Consider the following 21,330-nt stretch of genomic DNA (forward strand, 5'->3'; position numbering starts at 1 on the left):
AACTATGACCAGAGCAACTGTTATAAGGACAACATTTAGTTGGGGCTGGCTCACAGGTTCAGAGGTTCAGTCCATCATCATCAAGGTTGGGAGCATGGCAGCATCCAGGCAGGCATAGTACAGGAGGAGCTGAGAGTTCCACATCTTCATCTGAAGGCAGTTAGGAGAAGACTGGCTAGGCCCTCTTGGTTAGGAGGAGGATTTCATTGCCCACCTCGACAGTGATACACTTACTCTAACAAGGCCACACCCCCTAATGGTGCCACTCCCTGGGCCAAACATATTCAAACCACCACATCTCCCCACATTAATTTTCCACTAATTCATCAGATTATTTATTTGCTTACATCCTGATTACAGCCTACCTTCCCTCCCAATCCTCCCGACCCCTTTCCCCAGCACTCCCTCTTCTCCTCTGAGAAGGGAGAGGCCCCCTGGGTACCAACCCACCCTGTCATATCAGGTCATTGCAGGACTAGGCACATCCTTTCTTACTGAGGCCAGACAAGGCCCCCTAGTTAGGGAAACAGGATCCATAGGGAGGTAATAGAGTTAGGGACAGCCCCTGGTCCTCTCCCCACCTTTAAATCTAGGTCTCCCATACAAAGGAAAATGATTAGTACCTATCTTTCCAATTTTGGCTTATTTCACTGAACACAATGTTTTCTAGTTTCTTCAGATTTCCCGCAAATGTCATGATTTCACTAATTTTTCTTTTCTAGCAGAATAAAATTCCATTGTGTTTATATACATTTTCTTTATCCATTTATCTGCTGATAAACATCTAAGATGGTTTGATACTTTCCTATCATGTGGTGAATAATGCCACAATAAACATGGATGTGCATGTATCCCTCAGTGTATTGACATAGTTAATCCTAGGATATAGTGTTGTGAGCTGGCCATTGGTTCACATGGACAGGGTACACCTGAGTGGCAGGCCAGAGCTGAAAGAGAGGGAAACTAGGCAGACGAGAGAAAAATGGAGCTAAGTCAAGGTTCCTGATCAAAGCTCAAATGTTTAATGGCAAATGCGCTTATAAAGGAGGTAGGGGGGAGGCCCATTCCCGCCAATTCATCCTTGGAGCTTGGAACCAGCTGCAGGTGATGATGTGCAGGATAGGGTGTAGTCTCTGGAATAGCTCAGTGGCCTCCCAGCAGGTAGCAGTATCTTAAAGGAGAACAGTGGCAGTGGCTGAACAATAGAGTGATCTAGGGAGGAAGGCTCCACCCTAGGTAATCTCCTTAGTGGCAGCAAGGTCAAGGTCTGGCTCAGCCTGCTCCAGGCTCGGGGGAGGTTACAATATAGGAGTACCAGGAGTGGTAGAATCCTGACTTCAATTGTGGCTATCCCAGTCTACATTCCTACCAGTAATGAGCAGGGTTCTTTTTTCCTTATGGTCTCCAGAATTTGTTGTCAAGATCAGACAATATTTCTTAAGAATAATCAAATGGACAATTTATTTTCAATATCTTTCTGGTTTCACTAGTCACTGACTCATAGGCTCTACTGTTGTGCTATATACTTAGCCTTTACAATACCAAAATATGAAAGCAGCCTTCATGTGTATCAACACATGGATAGATTATTGATGCAACAGGGTTTTCTGGTTTTAGTTTCTGAGCTCAATGCTTAGGAAGAGTTCATTATCAATCCTTAACACTCTTGGAGCTGACTCTGTTCCATCAGGGCATGTAGAAATCTTATTTTCTTTAGGCTTGTAACCCCCAACCAAACTGCCTACAAAGGAGGGCTATCTTGCTTCCAATTTCTTTCATTAGGAACCATAGATATTAAGATATTAACCATAGATATAGAGAGGTCAAGTAAGTTGGGCCCAGAGTTTAGGAATTAATTTGTATAGTTCAGCTTTTAGAATCTTCAGTGAGTAGGAAGCAACCATACTCTTGTGTTCATCTACTTGTTTTATTTTTAAGAAGCTGACCACGAGTGGGTAAAAGACATCTCTTTGAAGTATTCAGTTTCTGCTACTCTTTTATGTGACACTTACTTGGGATGATGCCCTGTCCCCACCCTCTCTTCGGCCAAAGCTAATAGGAGAAAAATAAGAAAATCCAACTATCCTGAATGTTGCCCTTAGAGAGCTCTTGAAACTGAGTATTTTGTTAGTCTTAACAAACGGCCACAGCAGCTGGAAAGTACTCCTGGCTATACACCTAAGAAGGTTTTTAATTAACACAGAAACTAAACACTTGACTTTTGCATTTCTTCCCAGATCTTCAGGAAAAAGAGGATAACTCATGTTCGTCTGCGGATTTTCAGTTTTTTTTTACATCATCAGCAGATCAGAGATGTATGGAACTGCTAAAGACTGAAAAATCAACTTCAGGTAAATGAGAAAGAGTTCAATTTGTACTACTAGTTTAGCTTTGATCATTCTTATAATCAATTAAGTTTTGGTCTCCAGGGCTTTTAATCTTTAGCTGGTATTCTGCTTAAAAAAAGAGATCTATTTGGTTATTTTTGTGTCTTGCTTTATTTTTTAATATTGTACTACTTTACTTTATTGATATCGTTTCTTTTTTTTTTTTTTAAAGATTTATTTATTTATTATATGTAAGTACACTGTAGCTGTCTTCAGACACTCCAGAAGAGGGCGCCAGATCTCATTACAGATGGTTGTGAGCCACCATGTGGTTGCTGGGAATTGAACTCTGGACCTTCAGAAGAGCAGTCGGGTGCTCTTACCCACTGAGCCATCTCACCAGCCCGATATCGTTTCTTATTATGTTACTAATCTAGACTTGAACCAGTGGGCTTAAGTGATACTTTTGTTGCCAGAAAATTAGGGGGCCCCCATGTTATACACTATAAGGTAACAGGGAAATTAGGGCCTCTTTAGATTCCTAGTATTGTTCATGGAAGAATTTAAAAAAGGACTGAATAGGAAGCTTGTGAACAATATTATTAGAGTTTGAAAGAAAGCAATAGGGAAGACAGGCTGTAAATCAGCAGCTGTTACAGGAGAGTTTATGTAGAAAAGGAAGAGAGAAAGCCGTGCCTTTTGAGCATGTTCCATGGACGAGGAGCTACATGGTAGAACATGTGTGGTTGGATAGTCTTAGGGAAAGAGTGGAAAAGCATCAATGTGCCAGAGAAAACATGCTTAGGGTTTAGCCAGAGTCATATAGAAAAGAAGACAAAAGAACAGTCATGCTCTTTAGAGTTAGGATTAAGGAAAGCAGGCAGACATAGCAAAGCTGTATGGGAGAGCCTCTGTAAGAGACTGCACCAAAGACCAAGTTTCTGTGAAGCAAAAGTACATTATCTCACTTGGATAATTATTCTTCCTATCTCTTTAGTATGCTTTAATGTGAACCAGCCTTCCTGAGGGATAGTCTCTTGGTAAAGTGAATGACAGGCCCAGATGAGTTAATTCTATTTTTCAAAAATTATTTATTTTATGTATATGACTGTATGTAGTTGCTGTTTCAGACACACCAGAAGAGAGCATTGGATCCCATGACATATGGTTGTGAGCCACCACACGGTTGATAGGAATTGAACTCAGGACCTCTGGAAGAGCAGTCAGTGCTCTTAACCACTGAGCCATCTCTCCAGCGTCCTCCCCTACCCCAACCAAATTAATTCTTAATGGAAGATACAATAGTGTGTAATGTTGTAATTTTTGGAGCAGATCAGAAAGTTACTTGTCCACTTCCCCATCTCATTGATGGGACCTCATCTGGCCTGAACCTGTAGAGATTTATTTTGTGCATGTTGCTGCATCCCTGTGAGCTCATATGTGCACCAGTCCTGCTGTTTCTTGAAGACAGTGTCTCATTGGAGTTCTCCATTTCTGCTGGTTCTTACAACCTGTCTACTTCCTCTTTTTCATAGATTCCTGTGTTCCTGTAAGAGAATAAAATAGGATTTCTGTTAGGCCGATGGTCTGTCTAGTTTCAGGTTCTTGGTTGTGATAGCAGGGTAGACGTTTGATAAAGATATCCTATATAGGACTTAGTTCTCCAAAGTCTGTCACTCTCAGCACACTGTCCAGTTGTGGGTCTCTGTGTTAATTCCCATCTACTGCAAGAAGAAGCTCCTCTGACAAGCTTTGAACAACATTTATGTGCTTAGTAGTATGTTGTCAGGAGTAATTTTATTGCTATGTTCCTTTAAGAGGATAAAATAGGTTTTCTGTTAGGCCAAGACCTGAAGTTTCAGGTTCTTAGTCATGATAGCAGTGTCAGGTATAGGTTCCTTCTCATGGGATGGGCCTTAAATCCAACCAAGAAGTGGTTGATAACTACCATAACCTTTGTGCCACTATTACACCAGACTATCTTGCTTGTGGTTTGTGGTTGTAGGCTGCAAGCTGAGTGACATTGGTGATTACCTTTCTCCTTTAGTAGTCTACAGAGCACCTTTCACCACGATGAATGCCAGTCAGTAGAAGCAAAGATTTTAGGTAGGCGTCAGTTCAAATTCTCTATGGTTGGTAACATAAAAACATTGTATGCAGCAGTAGGGCCTTACCATCATGTTGTGGAGAGTAACCCATGGCCTTTGCCATAGCTTGTGACATGTGTGTGTATGTGTGTGTGTGTGTTTCCATGGGGCTGCTTTGGGCACCAACTCAACAAGATGTAACTTGAACTGGAACTGGAGGTGTTCCTTTGAGACATTTGAGATGTCTAGTTGGGTCATTTTCTCTCCAGTTATCTAGTGGTTCCATTTATATTCCTTTCATACACAGGTGTATTTTAGGAAGCTTCAATAGTAGATTTCCATGGTTTTTTTTCAAGTGGCCTTTGGTGTTAGTTTCCCCCCTCAGATTCCCTCCCTTACCCACCTCTCTCTTCCCCCACCTGATTTAATCCTTTTATTCTAGTTTTCTCCTTTATCTCTTCACAATACTACATTCTATTTCCCTTTCCTTGGGAGACCCTCTTCCCTATTGTTTTCCCTAACTAGGCACCTAACCTCTGTGATTATTCAGGTTGTAGCACAACATATCAAAAGCTGAAATGCTAACATCCACATGTAAGAGAAAAAATGCAGTATTTGTCTTTTGGGCAGTCTGGGTTACCTCACTAAGGATGATTTTTCTAGATTGATGCATTTATCTGTAAATTTAATTTTTCTTAACAGTCGAATAATATTTCATTATGTAAATAGATTACATTTTAATTATACATTTGTCTGTTGATGAACATCTAGATTGTTTCCAATTTTTGACTATTATGCATAGAACAGCAATGAACATGGATGAGCAAGTGTCTTTGGGTATATGCCCAAGAGTGGTCTAGCTAGATCTTGAAGTAGTGCTATCCCCAGCTTCCTGAGGAATCCCCACACTGATTTCCATAGTTACTATACAAGTTTTTGCTTCTACCAGCAATGGATGACTGTTTATTATCACCAGCAAGAGCTGTTCATTGTTTTTTTTTTTTTTCTGTTGTTTTTTTTTTTGATTTTTAATATTTTTATTACATATTTTCCTCAATTACATTTCCAATGCTATCCCAAAAGTCCCCCATAGCGCCCCCCACTTCCCTACCCACCCATTCCCATTCTTTTGGCCCTGGCATTCCCCTATATTGGGGCATATAAAGTTTGCAAGTCCAATGGGCCTCTCTTTCCATTGATGGCCGAGGTTTTTTTTTTTAAATAATTATTGATCTTGGTTATTTTGGATCGGGTTAGGTGGCATTTCAAAGTAGTTTTAATTTCTACTTCCCTGATAGCTAAAGACGTTAAACATTTCTTTGTTTTTCAGACCCGTTTCATCTTTTTAGAATTGTCTGCCTAATTCTGTATACGATTTTAAAATCATTTTTGATGTTCATTAAAAATGTTCTTGCCGGGCGTGGTGGCGCACGCCTTTAATCCCAGCACTCGGGAGGCAGAGGCAGGTGGATTTCTGAGTTCGAGGCCAGCCTGGTCTATAAAGTGAATGCCAGGACAGCCAGGGCTATACAGGGAAACCCTGTCTCGAAAAAAAAAAATAAAAATGTTCTTTATACATTTTGGATATTAGATGTATAATTGGTAAAAATCTTTCCCCATTGTGGCCTGCCACTTTGTCTGAATGGTGTGCTTCTTCACGAATAGAAGCTTTTCCGTTTCATGAGCTCTCATTTATTAATTGTTAACAATTATTAATCTGTTAACAGCACTCTGTTCAAAAAGCCTTTTCCTGTGAAAATCATTTGAAGGCTATTCCCCACTTTTTTTTCTATCAGATTCAATGTATCTGGCCTTCTGTAGAGGTCCTTGATCCATCTGAGTTGGGTTTTGTGTGGGATGATAAGTACAGATCTATTTACATTCTTCTATATGCAGTTATCCATTCTAATCAACATCATTTATTGAAGATGTTGTCTTTTCTCTAGAACATATTTTTCAGTTTCTTTGTGAAAAAAATCAGGTGTTTGTACATTTATGGAATTATGTCTAGATCTTCAGCTTGGTTACATTGATCAGTGGATTAGTTTTCATGCAATATCATATTTTTATTATTATAACTCTGCAATACAAGTTGAAATCTGAAATGGCTATGTGTCCTACAGTTCTGCTCAAGATTTGTGTGTGTGTGTGTGTGTATGTATGTTTTCATGTGAAGTGGAAGACTGTTGGAATTTAATGTGTATTGTCTTAAATCTATGGATCACTTTTGGTAGAATGGCCATTCTTATAATGTTATTTCTACCAATTCATGAACATGGGAAGGTCTTATCTTCTGGTGATTTTTAAAAATTTCTTCAGCATCTTAAAGTTTTTACTATATGAATCTTTCACTTGCTTGCTTAGAGTTAGAGATCTTCCAAGATGGTTTATATTTTATTTTATTTTATAGAAGGTGATGCTTCCCTGAATTTTTGTCAGTCTATTTGTCTTTTGTATTTAGGAGAGCCACTGATTAATTTTTGTGTGTGTGTGTTAGTTTTTTTGTGTCCTACTGCTTTGCTGATAGTGTTATTCAGATCAGCTGATATAGATTATATAGCTGTGATGTTAAGGAATTTGAATTTGGTTCCAGTAGCTGTTGGGCACCACTAGAAGTTTGAGCAGGAGTAAAGAAGTGATGGTTTATATAGGTATAAGATGTAGAGAAGGAGGAGAGGAATACAAATGACCTTTTAAGGTGAGAAGCAAAGAGACAGAGAGAAAAAGAGTGAGAGGTTAACAGGGAAGTGCTAGAAAACATCAACCAAGCCAAGTTAGCCAAGAGCAGATGACAGCATCCATTGGGTGCAGAGACAGCTTATTTCCATAAAAGCAATGGGTTGTGTCGCAGGGGATGGGGTGGAAACGAGATTCCCATGCCTTTTGTAAGGTAGCAGCCTTGGCAGAATTAGAGCTTAAATATTCTTGGGGATGAGGGTAGAGATAAGAATGAAGGCTGACGTCAACTGCTGTGATGCTCAGTGAAGAAGCAGGGAGCTTTGGGGGCGGCCCTAGGCACCAAGACCATGGCAGTGACAAGGCCAGGGATAGCATTCTGTTCAAGGTAATTGATGTGGCCAAAGAAGAACAGTTTTTTTCTTTTCATTAAAAAAATCAATTAAAGAAGAATTAAATCATCACTCCTTCTCTTTCCTCCTTCTAATTCCTTCTATACTCCTCCCATCCATCCCATCCCACTATCCCCCTCAATTCCAATGATGTGGAAAAGTAGCTCTTTGGATGCCAAGGTTGAGAGAGAAGGTCTTGGAAGATGTTGACATTTGGTGTTCGAGGTACTGTCAACAGAGTTCTGCTCATTGACTTTAGTTTGCACTTAATAAACATGTAGCACTTATTTTCTTCCAGAATAATTCTAAGTGCTTTACAAAAGCTAACCAGTGCACTCCTCCTACCTAGAAAGTGCTTAGAATTTATATTCTCATTTTATACACAGACACATTGGAATACAAAAAGGCTACCAGAGATCACAGCTAGCAAGAACCAGATGTGAGATGTAAACACACGGTTCTTTGTTGTTTTACTTGCCATCCGTTCTCAGAGGAACGCCTTAGCCAGAGCAGAGGGCTCCTGGGGTCTGAAGGCAGAGCATGAATGATTAAAAACTGGCACCAGTTTTGTAGAACCTGCTCATAACTTGGTGTGTCAGTAAGGCGATGATCCCCAATCTTTCTTGCTCATGGAGATCACTGGGGAAAGTGGGGTGACAGATGTAGATTTGGAGGCATTTCCTTTAGAGAGTCTCTTCTAGGTCTAATCTGAGCTCAGAAACCTGCAGGCACCATAGCTGGTGGTGATGCAGTAGCCCAGGGCTTGGACCTGTGAGATACTGCATTTAAAAGGCTACGATTTGCATATCAAACCAGAGTTAACGATGGAAATGAGGCACTCAGGTAATTTATTAAAAATACCAGGCTTTCATAGTTTCTCATTATAGAAGTACAGTGTGTTCATTTGACAGAATTGCAAAATTTGGACAGTTACAAAAAAGGAAGTGGAAATCACTCAAAATGTGATCTGTAGGATTAGAAATGTCTAGTCACGACCTTTGTAAGAACCAATTTTTAGTGGAGATAAAAATACATCTAAAATTATGAGACACATAAATGGAAAATAGGAATTCAATTAGCATTCAAACTTTTCAGAACACTTTTCATGTTTTAGGTAATGTATTCCTGTTAATTAACAGCTTTTAAAAATTTGTTAATGTGCTAGTCCCTGAACTGTTTTATCTTCAGCATTTTATCAAAAAGAAGAGAGGCCCATTGGACACGCAAACTTTATATGCCCCAGTACAGGGGAATGCCAGGGCCAAAATGTGGGAATGGGTGGGTAGGGGGGTGGGGGAGAGGGCATGGGGGACTTTTGGGCTAGCATTGGAAATGTAATTGAGGAAAATACGTAAAAAAAAAAAAGAATTTCAAATATAGAGAAAAATGTAAAGAACACAGTACTTGTTTACATATCTATTACCTATACATGACAATTATTCTTCTGACATTTGTCACATATGCACATGTTTATAATATTGACTGATTAGTTAGTGGCATCATTGAGCATGTGTTTCAAGTGCTTTATGTTATTTATGAATTATTTGAAAGTAAGTTTCACCTTCATGATACTTCATCCTTTAATATATGTATGATTTTTCTAATGATATTCTTCTGCAAAGCATGCATGATATTATTACTGAACTAAAACATTTAAAACTAACAGTAATTTTATGATATCCTCTATATCAGTCTAGAGATGTTTTCTTCTTTTTTTTCTACTCGTTCCTCCTCTTTCTCCTCTCCTCTCCTCTCCTCTCCTCTCCTCTCCTCTCCTCTCCTCTCCTCTCCTCTCCTCTCCTCTCCTCTCCTCTCCTCTCCTCTCCTCTCCTCTCCTCTCCTCTCCTCTCCTCTCCTCTCCTCTCCTCTCCTCTCCTCTCCTCTCCTCTCCTCTCCTCTCCTCTCCTCTCCTCCCCTCCCCTCTCCTCTCCTCTCCTCCCCTCCCCTCCCCTCTCCTCCCCTCCCCTCCCCTCCCCTCCCCTCCCCTCCCCTCCCCTCCCCTCCCCTCCCCTCCCCTCCCCTCCCTTCCCTTCTCTTTTCTTGTTTTTAGAGACAGGGTTTCTCTGTGTAGCCCTGGCTGTCCTGGAACTCACTTTGTAGACCAGGCTGGCCTTGAACTCAGAAATCTGCCTGCCTCTGCCTCCCAAGTGCTGGGATTAAAGGCATGTGCCACCAGTGCCCATCGTTCCTCCTCTTTCTTCTTCCTCCCTCCCTCCTCCTCCCTTTCCTCCTCCTTTTCAACTACTACTACCACTGTCATTATTATTTAGACAGAGTCTAACGTATCCTAGTCAATCTTTTAACTTGTTATGTAGTAGAGGGTGACTTTGAACTTGTGATCCTCTTTACATCGAGTGAGTGCTGAGATTAAGAGTTTGTGCTCAATATATGTTGGGTCTTAGGAGAGGGGAGTGCCATCTTGGATCCGGGACTCCACCGAACTTAGGAACTTAGTCTGCACAGGTGAGAGTGTGCACCACAGAGGCAGACAGCTTCTGGGACAGGCAGGAGCCACAGAGCCGCTGAGGCAGCACCCTTTTGAGGCCGCAGACATCTGGCACCCTCCCAGCCGGAGGACAGTGGTCAGCCCTGCAAGGGAGCCCTCTGCCTCAGGGGCAGGGAGCACCATCTTGGTGCCGAGACTCCGCTGAACTTAGGAACTTAGTCTGCACATGTGAGAGTGTGCACCACAAAAGCTGACAGCATCTGTGACCTGCCAAAGCAACACAGCATCTGGGAATGGTCCTGTTTTGGGCCTTCTTCTTCGGCCAGGAGGAGGTCCAAACACCAGATATCTGTGCACCTTCCCTGTAAGAGGAGAGCTTGCCAGCAGAGAGTGCTCTTACCACTGAAACTCAGAGGAGAAAGCCTGTCTCCCAGATCTGCTGATAGACTGTAATCAGAATCACCAGAAGAACAATCTCTAAACAGAGACAACTATAACAACTAACTCCAGAGATTACCAGATGGCGAAAGGTAAACATAAGAATCTTACTAAAAGAAACCAAGACCACTCACCATCATCAGAACCCAGCACTCCCACTTCGCCCAGTCCAGGGCACCCCAACACACCTGAAAAGCTAGACCTGGACCTAAAGGCCTATCTCATGATGATGGTAGAGGACATCAAGAAGGACTTTAATAACTCACTTAAAGAAATACAGGAGAACACTGCTAAACAAGTAGAAGACATTAAAGAGGAAGCACAAAAATCCCTTCAAGAATTGCAGGAAAACATAACCAAACAGGTAGAAGACATTAAAGAGGAAACACAAAAATCCCTTAAAGAACTGCAGGAAAACAAAACCAAACAGGTGATGGAATTGAAAAAAACCATCCAAGACCTAAAAAGGGAAGTAGACACAATAAAGAAAACCCAAAGTGAGGCAACGCTGGAGATAGAAACCTTAGGAAAGAAATCTGGAACCATAGATGCGAGCATCAGAAACAGAATACAAGAGATGGAAGAGAGAATCTCAGGTGCAGAAGATTCCATAGAGAACATCGGCACAACAATCAAAGAAATGGAAAATGCAAAAAGATCCTAACTCAAAACATCCAGGAAATCCAGGACACAATGAGAAGACCAAACCTACGGATAATAGGAGTGGATGAGAATGAAGACTTTCAACTCAAAGGACCAGCAAACATCTTCAACAAAATTATAGAAGAAAACTTTCCAAATCTAAATCTTGTATGCCCATGAACATACAAGAAGCCTACAGAACTCCAAATAGACTGGACCAGAAAAGAAATTCCTCCCGACACATAATAATCAGAACAACAAATGCACTAAATAAAGATAGAATACTAAAAGCAGTAAGAGAAAAAGGCCAAGTAACATATAAAGGCAAGCCTATCAGAATTACACCAGATTTTTCACCAGAGACTATGAAAGCCAGAAGATCCTGGACAGATGTTATACAGACACTAAAAGAACACAAATTCCAGCCCAGGCTACAATACCCAGCCAAACTCTCAATTACCATAGATGGAGAAACCAAAGTATTCCACGACAAAACCAAATTCACACATTATCTTTCCATGAATCCAGCCCTTCAAAGGATAATAACAGGAAAAAACCAATACAAGGACGGGAACCACACCCTAGAAAAAACAAGAAGGTAATCCCTCAACAAACCTAAAAGAAGACAGCCACAAGAACAGAATGCCAGCTTTAACAACAAAGATAACAGGAAGCAACAATTACTTTTTCTTAATATCTCTTAATATCAATGGACTCAACTCCCCAATAAAAAGACATAGACTAACAAACTGGCTACACAAACAAGACCCAACATTTTGCTGCTTACAGGAAACTCATCTCAGAGAAAAAGATAGACACTACCTCAGAATGAAAGGCTGGAAAACAATTTTCCAAGCAAATGGTAAGAAGAAACAAGCTGGAGTAGCCATTCTAATATCTGATAAGATTGACTTCCAACCCAAAGTCATCAAAAAAGACAGGGAGGGGCACTTCATACTCATCAAAGGTAAAATCCTCCAAGAGGAACTATCAATTCTGAATATCTATGCTCCAAATACCAAGGCAGCCACATTCATTAAAGAAACTTTAGTAAAGCTCAAAGCACACATTGCACCTCACACAATAATAGTGGGAGACTTCAACACACCACTTTCACCAATGGACAGATCATGGAAACAGAAACTAAACAGGGACACAGTGAAACTAACAGAAGTTATGAATCAAATGGATCTGACAGATATCTACAGAACATTCTATCCTAAAACAAAAGGATATACCTTCTTCTCAGCACCTCATGGTACCTTCTCCAAAATTGACCACACAATTGGTCACAAAACAGGCCTCAACAGATATAAAAATATTGAAATTGTCCCATGCATCCTATCAGATCACCATGGACTAAGGCTGATCTTCAATAACAAAATAAATAATAGAAAGCCAACATTCACATGGAAACTGAACAACACTCTTCTCAATTATACCTTGGTCAAGGAAGGAATAAAGAAAGAAATTAAGGACTTTTTAGAGTTCAATGAAAATGAAGCCACAACATACCCAAACTTATGGGATGCAATGAAAGCATTTCTAAGAGGAAAACTCATAGCTCTGAGTGCCTCCAAAAAGAAACTAGAGAGAGCACACATTAGCAGCTTGACAACACACCTAAAAGCGCTAGAACAAAAGGAAGCAAATTCACCCAAGAGGAGTAGACGGCAGGAAATAATCAAACTCAGGGGCAAAATCAACCAAGTGGAAACAAGAACTATTCAAAGAATCAACCAATCAAGGAGCTGGTTCTTTGAGAAAATCAACAAGATAGATAAACCCTTAGCCAGTCTCACTAGAGGACACAGGGAAAGCATTCTAATTAACAAAATCAGAAATGAAAAAGGAGACATAAGAACAGATCCTGAGGACATCCAAAACACCATCAGATCCTTAGATATCCATCAAGAGGAGAAAGGATCCATCACATAATCAGCCTCCAAACCTCCAAACGCTGACACCATTGCATACACTAGCAAGATTTTGCTGAAAGGACCCAGATATAGCTGTCTCTTGTGAGACTATGCCGGGGCCTAGCAAACACAGAAGTTGATGCTCACAGTCAGCTATTGGATCACAGGGCTCCCAATGGAGAAGCTAGAGAAAGTACCCAAGGAGTTAAAGGGATCTGCAACCCTATAGGGGGAACAACATGATGAAGTAACCAGTACCCCGGAGCTCTTGTCTCTAGCTGCATATGATGACCTAGTCGGCCATCACTGGAAAGAGAGGCCCATTGGACTTGCAAACTTTATATGCCCCAATACAGGGGAATACCAGGGCCAAAAGAATGGGAATGGGTGGGTAGGGAAGTGGGGGGGGGTATGGGGGACTTTTGGGATAGCATTGGAAATGTAATTGAGGAAAATTCGTAATAAAAAACATTAAAAATTAAAAATAAAATAAAATAAAATAAAACACCCACATCTCAAAAAAAAAAAAAGTTTGTGCTCCCACAACTAATCTTATGCGGTGTAGGTACGGGCACAGAGGTTCCCAGGGGATAACAAATGCTCTACCGACTAAACAATATCCCCACTCACCTAATTTTCTTTTCAATCCTATTTTTTATGTCCACTGAGAGTCATGGCATAATTATGAGAAAAATGTAGAGACTTGCCATACCTTCCTCACCCTCACTGTTGTCATAGCTCCCCCAGCAGTGAAGCAATTGCTAAGATTGAAGGATCTACACAGAGATTGCTTTTCATATAATAGTGGTGTTGTATATTTTAATGGGTCTTCTAAGTATGTTAGATGGATAATAACTACTGTAGTGTTATATAGAATGGTATAAATTCTCCAAAAACCTAGGCAGCCCTCGTACTATTGTCTTTACGGTTTGCTTTTCTCAAGATGTCATAGTTTGATGGATTTTTAAAAAAACATCTGACAGACTTTGGACTTTCACTTGACAATTTCATTTTATTTGTGCATGCTGACTTACCTTGATCCATTTTACTTGTTTCCTCCTTTTCTAGGAAATAAGGGCAGGTTGCTTCGAGGAAAGCAATTGGTCAGAGGTGGAGACACTGGCTTTGTAGGTGACCTTAGTTTCCTGGACCTGGATAATCCTGCTGGAAACAAGCAGCGATATTCCTCCTGGGCTGAGTCTGTAACCAGACTTCCCCAAGTCATAAAAGAAAAGGTATGTGAAGCACTGCGCGAAGCACTGGGAGCAGTCATGTTTACTTGTGTTGGAAAATGAGATTACATCAAGGTGATTAAACAGAATTGGCTGCAATTATCATTTTCCGAGTCCCAATTACGCTTTATATAGGAAAATGAATATATACATGATCATAAGAAACAGTCAATGTGGTTTATTTGTAGATCAACAGTAAAGCTTACACATCTTGTAAATCCCAAGACAATAATGAGGACATTTGTATTTTATTTTTATTTTTTAAATGCTTTCTAATTTTTTAAGATTTATTTATTTATTACATGTAAGTACACTGGAGCTGTCTTTAGATACTTTTTTGTCTCTCTCCACACCCCCTCGCTCCAGCCCAAAGATTTATTTATTATATGTAAATACACTATAGCTGACACACCAGAAGAGGACATCAGATCTCATTAAGGATGATTGTGAGCCAACATGTGGCTGCTGAATTTGAATTCAGGACCTTCGGAAGAGTGGTCAGTGCTCTTAATCACTGAGCCATCTCTCTAGCCCGACGTTTGTATTTTAACTTTGGCCCTAAATTGGATTATGTTTTCTTTCAAAACTTTCCTTCTTTGATTTACTATCAGCGTATGTGTGTGATATATGTATGTGGGCTCACACATGTTGTCACGTGGACACCCACAGACAATTTTGTGGAGTCAGTTCTCTTTGTGTGTGTGTTGAAGACCAAACTAAGGTTGTCAGGCTTGTGGAGCAAGTGCCTGCATCTGCCAACTCATCTTGCCAGCCCCTTGATCATATTTTCTTTGCTTTGTAATCTGGGGCAGGGGTTACATATTTTCCAAGAGGAATACATAGAGACTCCCTTGCTGTTACATCTGTCAGTCTGATAACTTCTCTTCCCATGCTATAGTTTACAGGCTCTGAAATTACAGTAACATATATGTACCAAATGACAGGTAGAGCCGAGGGTGTTCTTTTTTTTAAAGTGTATTATTTTATAACATACTATATGTATTTCAAACAACAATAACAAAATAAAAACAAAGACCCTCCTCAAAACAAAACCAAACCAAACCAAACCCCAACCCTACTGAGTTATACAAACTCATATAATGAAGACCAAAGACCATACTGGAAATTAAAGTGAAGGCCACACCACTCAAGATCTGGTGTGATGTTGACTTAAGAGAGGTGGCATTGATAACAATGGATGTAAGGCTTTATATATTCTAAATTATCAGAAAATGCACCTATGCTATGGTGAATGAGGTGCATTGCCTAGAAAACCCTGAATCCCCTTGGGTGCTGGAAGTGTTACAGTGTTTCAGATCACATAGAGAAGAACAATTAGAAATCTGGCGGCCAGTTTACCAGATGAGTGAGTGTGGCTAGTAGTAGGTTAACTAACATGGAGGGCTGAGCTGTGTGTGCATCTACCCTGAGCAGCAAGGGTCTGTGTTCTCTCACACTGTGCGCCTTGTAGACACCATTGCACACAAGAGAAGGTAAAATCTGCAAAACACTCACGTTGTCCTCTACCATGCCAACCTCAATAGAGCAAATCCACCTCTTCTCTTTATGCTATCCACTATCCCAGACAACGATAAAACAAACAAACAAACAAACAAACAAACACCTAGAGTAGCTCTTTACGAACCCATAACACACTGTTTACCTCAAATAAAGCAGGCAGCATTTCAGCATATCTAGAAAAGCCATTTTCATGGTCTTATAACTTCTTTAGCAGTGGAGGGAAGCAGACATTCGTTCACAGCCTCAACTATGTCCTTTGCCCACAAGGGACTGTAAACTGTTGCGGATGTACCACCTTCCTGGTTGGGAAGGAAGGACACAGTGAAAGAACAGAGAGCATCCAGCTTATGAGTGTTCAAAGCCATTGCTCAAATGAACCTGGCTGCCACTGTCCTTCTAGTCCAGTCCTTGGTAACATTATTGTGGTAATTTGAATTTAACCATCATAATAGTGTGCAGGAGAATTTAGAAACTGGCAAGGCAGAGATGGCAGAGACTCTTTTTTTTTTTTTAAATGTAGGAAAGCATGTTCCCACATAAGCTATTAAAATTTAGCAACCAGACCCTTGACTTCAAAGTGGTTTTTCTTCTGAAAAACCAAATAGGAGGTACTAATGTTTCCCTGCTCTAAATTTCTTCAGGAGGGAGCCTTGGTCTATGGAAAAGAGGTATTAAATCTGAGACGGAACATTGAATTCCAAGTGTAATTGCACTTCCTTCCTTACTACAATTTAAGCACAATTTCCTTCCTTCTGTCCTCTATGGAGTTGATAACTCATTGTCTTTGAAACAGTCTTCCATTACCTAGACAATGAATGTTCTCTGGCTTTTGTTTTTTAAATTAATGCATTTCAAGATGTAAGTAATATTCATTCCCTATCTGGTTTTAAACTTTCCTAGGATTGTGTCGATTATGTTGCAAGGAGTGTGAATTCCTCCTTTCTCCCAATTTAAACAAGAAACACACTCGGAACGGTTTCACCTTCTTTAGTTTTGGGGTCTGAAGATGTTAAATAAAAAATTCCAGAAATGGGCAATTCATGAGTTTTATTTTATTATTAAATATTATTGTTAATCCCATGCTGGGCCTGGGTGATAAAGCACACTCTGTCATAGGGAGCCGGAGAGAAGGCTCTCAGTTAGGAACACTGGCTGCTCATCTGGGGGACCACACTTTGCTTCCTGCTACTCATGTTGGGAGGCTTACGACTGCCTAGAAATAAGTTTCGCTCCAACATATCTGGCATCTTCCTTTTGCTTCTATGGGCACCTGCCCACATGTGTCATTCACAGGGACACAGCACACACACACACACACACACACACACACACACACACACACACACACACACACAGAGAGAGAGAGAGAGAGAGAGAGAGAGAGAGAGAGAGAGAGAGAGAGAGAGAGAGAGAGAGAGAGAGAGAGAGAGAGAGAGGGAACTTTATCATAGATCCATATGAACAGGAAGAAGCAGCCTATATAGGATTTGGTTCTATTCATGCTTTGGGGACAGTCTAGAGACATGCATACTATAGGGGCAACTGTAATGAAAGCAAGAATGGCTTTTGCTTTTGTTTCAGTGGGGTCGGGTGTACATATAATAAGAAGCACACTCTTTCCTAATGCTCGGAGTCCTGACTGACATCTTTTCTCTGTAGCTAGCGCCGTTGTATGAGCTGGTCAAGGAGGTGCCATGTGCCTCTGTGAAAAGACTGTACCTGAAGCGGGCTCTTGAAGAGTACTTCGATGAATTTGACCCCTGCCATTGCCAGCCTTGCCAGAATGGCGGCCTTGCTATTGTTGTGGAGACACAGTGCCAGTGTCAATGCAAACCATACACATTTGGTTCAGCGTGTGAGCAAGGAGTCCTTGTCGGCGATCAAGCAGGTCAGCATAATAGGTTTTTGCTCATCGCGAGGGATACATTGAAAAGAGAGTTATCTTTGACCCTTGACATGCACTATTCTGTGTTTGGAGAAGTGAAGCTGCATTTGAACTCCATTGGTTTTCCATCTCCACATCGTAGCTTCTGAGGTCAAAGTCTTCTGCTGTTTCTTTTCTTGCTCAGCTGGCACCATTTTGGCTTTGACTGTTTTCTATTAGAATAGAACTGTGTTTAAAACATCTTTCCATCTTTTCAGGATTATCTCAATAAGGTTTTGTGTTTAACACAGCTCTGTAGAAGCTAGCCTTTGTGACAGTGAGCTCTTTGGAACATCTCTACTATTTTGTATTATGTACCACTAGTTGATATTTTTCAATAGACATGAAGATTTTCAATGATCTGTTAAAATGGAAGCACCCTTTGCTAGCAAGTATTGGAATATGCAGTAGGAATGGTAATGTGTCTTCCCCATCCCTTTGATCATTGTCTGGAGAAGCAAGTACATGATACAATGTACATGAAAGCAATTTCACACTCAAAATCATCAGCACACTTAAGATACTGCAAGAATTCATCTACAGCAGGCTGAACATGGATTCTTCAAGTCACTGAGTAGAGTCATTCTGGCTGCTATGAAAACCCCCAGAAAACCCCAGAATAACAAAGGAACAAGAAGTTTGAAAGCCTGGTCAAAGGTTGTGTACTAATAAAATACCCCAGCAGGAATTACATCCAGCGGCTGCAGAGCCTACAACACACCCTTTCTAAATCTCACAAGGCCATTATCTATACCTTCGCATTCCCAGTGAGCACATTAGCAGCAAGCATAGCACTGAGCTCTGACGTCTGCTCTCCAGCAGTCAAGAGCCTCTTTCTTCTATTACAGGAGGGGTTGATGGAGGTTGGAATTGTTGGTCCTCTTGGAGCCCCTGTGTTCAAGGGAAGAGAACAAGGAGCCGGGAATGCAATAATCCCCCTCCCAGAGATGGTGGAAAGTCCTGTCTTGGAGAAACAACTGAGAGTAAGCAGTGTGAAGACCAGGACTTGGAGAAATTGCGGTAATGGAAACTGGACCTTTTGGCGGTTACCAAGAGAACACGTGCTGTGCACTGAGTGTGAGGGTGATGCCTGCTGCTCTGAGATAATTAGAAGTAGAGCAGGGAGTTTTGCCAGTGTTTGCTTGGCTCCTTAGAACTAGAGTCAATGAAGGTGGGAGACTAGTAACACTGGCTGCGAGCTTCAGGTTTTCCAGACACCAGGATACACAGGGTTAGTCACTGGGGGGTAGGAGGCCAGTGGGTTTGCTCCCTACTTGCTGTGTAGCCTTGAGCAATTCACTTGATGTATCTTTAAAATCACAATAGAAGCTGTAGACAAGCTGATAATAAAATATAAGAGCTAAATCATGTAAAAGTGACTGGTATGGGCACACAGAAAGCATTAATAAGTGTGATAATTTTCAGATACTCCAGTGCCTCCTACTTTCTTGGTCTCTGGGTTAAGCATCAAGTCCAACACTTTACCTGGATGATAACTTTGCCAGCTGGTCTGGTAGAAATCTGCCAGTAATATTACACTGGGAACGAGCATGCTGAAGCTCTCTCAACTTTGTCGACTTAACTGTACCCCTGTGTCAGAACTGTTTTAAAATATTTGTTATTTATACTTGAGGCAGGGTCTTCTGTAGCCCAGTGCTATCCTCAAACTCACTATGTGATGGAAGATGACCTTAGACTCCTGATCTTTCTGCTTATACTTCCAAAGTGCTGGGATTACAAGCTTCTGTCTCCATGCCAGGTTTTTTTTTTTTTTTTTTTGCTTTTTTCTTTTCTGTTGCAGAAATATTAAAAGAAATACTCCTAGGGTGAGGGAGCTATAAATTTCATCAGCTTCCCAGAGGAGAAATAATGGAAGAGCGAAGTAGGCAGGAGAAAGAAAGGGAAATGGAAGAGCGAAGCAGGCAGGAGAAAGAAAGGGAAAGAAAAACCACGCTGTGTAAACCGCTGTGGAAGCGAGACACGTGACACACCAGTCACGTGCTGGACAGGGGAGCTTTAGTGAACAAATAAGAAATCTGCAAATGTGGGTGGGGGAAATTGGAAGTGTTAGGGAAGGCATGCTTAGTTTGAGTAGAGACAGAGAAGGACAAGTTATATCTCCCTGAGGACTTAACGTGGGTAAGTGTGTGAAGCGGTGTTATTGTGCTCTGTAAGAGACTGCGCTAGGAAGGGGCAGGAGGTCAGGCAAGGCAAAGTATAGTATCTCACTGAAGAAATAATTATTCTGACAATCTCTTTAGCACAGCGTAAGGTGAGACTGCCTGCTTAGGGCAATCCCTTGGCCAAGAGATTGATCTGGCTTAACTAGAATTTTAGTTCTCCCCAGAGATTTTATTCTTTTGGCCAGAAGGAGATTTTTATTCACTTAAAAAGTTAATTTCTTACTTTTAAGTATCTACCTGTCTATGCGAGCGCCCATGCCCAAGAATGTTAGAGGCTAAGGGTTCTCCTGGAGCTAGAAGTAGAGGCAGGAATAAGCCATCTGACTTGACTGCTAGGAACGGAACTGTGGTCCTCTGTAAGAACACTGAGCACTCTTAACTACAGAACCACCTCTCCGGTCCCAGAACTTTTTCTTATTGGGACTTTATTGTTGCTCCAACATCCATCCCCTTGAAAGAGGTAATCCTAAAATCATTACGAATCAGACCATGGATCCCAGCCCCCAAATGCTTCCCAAATCCTGGTAAAGATGATATGGCCAAAGAGGCACAAGGTCATTTTTGGGATTTAGCCACAGAAGAACCAGGATGTTGTTCTTTCAGGTCTCCTGAGCCAGTTTTACCTTTTTTTTTTCCTTGTCATCCCTCCCCCCGCCACTGCTTGGAGTTGGGGTGATGATGAATCTGGCTTCTGATGGCTGAGTGGGGACATTGTGTGTGGCATTTGGGGGTGCTTTTCTAGTGGGTCCATCTAAAAGACTCAAAAAGTGCATGTGTTGGTCCATTTGTTCCATATTCCAAAGGTTAGAAACTAGATTAAAAATTCTAGTAGGATAATTTGAAGGCCAGGTGAGTTAAGGAAAGAAACAAGGTACTTGGGTATATGGAATATATATATATATATATATATATATATATATATATATATATATATATATATATTAGGTGCTATGTCATGGACAAGGACATAGGCTGCCTTGGTCTTTCATGCCATGTTAAACAGCAGTAACTCATATGTTTTCAGTAAGGAAGCCAAAGGACACATGGGTTATAGTGGGGAATGATTGCACACGTGCCTCCAAGACTGTGAGAGTGTGGAAGCAGCTTCCTGTCAGAGGGGACCCATTTCCCTGCACTTGTGAAATCACTTTTACACAAAATTAAGGCTGCTTGGTGGAGGAATAACAAACCTTTATATATATAAAGAGAGAGGGAACATTCTAAGGGGATAACACACATCTCCTCCTCATTCCCTCCTCCTCCTCAAAGGAGGGAAGCTGTCCTCCTCAGCACCGATAAGGAATTTTTGATATGTCACACTTCTGGTTTCCTTGGGGGTGTTTTAAAAGATGAGGAATTTAACTGAGAAGGAGTGTCATAGCCTGTGCTTGTTCTTCCTGTGCAGATTTCACTCGCTGGAGTGAATTGCTAGCACATTGACCACAGAGGCCCGGTGGACAATCACCGTTTAACGATGAGTGTTTTCATTATCATTAGAATAATTATCAGCTCCTGTAGGGATGACCATGGTGATGGCACATTT

General features: G+C 41.1%; 1 protein-coding gene across 1 annotated transcript in view; it reads left to right on the forward strand.

Moving 5' to 3' along the window:
* Positions 1–21,330, forward strand: part of C7 (complement C7) — an 87,143-nt gene that overhangs the window by 38,318 nt on the left and 27,495 nt on the right. The window contains exons 9-12 of the mRNA XM_021184151.3: positions 2,238–2,351; positions 13,996–14,162; positions 17,340–17,568; positions 18,453–18,624. Coding sequence (XP_021039810.1) covers positions 2,238–2,351; positions 13,996–14,162; positions 17,340–17,568; positions 18,453–18,624 — 682 coding nt within the window. The remainder of the gene's footprint in view (positions 1–2,237; positions 2,352–13,995; positions 14,163–17,339; positions 17,569–18,452; positions 18,625–21,330) is intronic.

This window comes from Mus caroli, unplaced genomic scaffold (genome assembly GCF_978045245.1).
Source record: "Mus caroli unplaced genomic scaffold, Mus_caroli_1 scaffold_16, whole genome shotgun sequence".
Classification (NCBI taxonomy): Eukaryota; Metazoa; Chordata; class Mammalia; order Rodentia; family Muridae; genus Mus; species Mus caroli.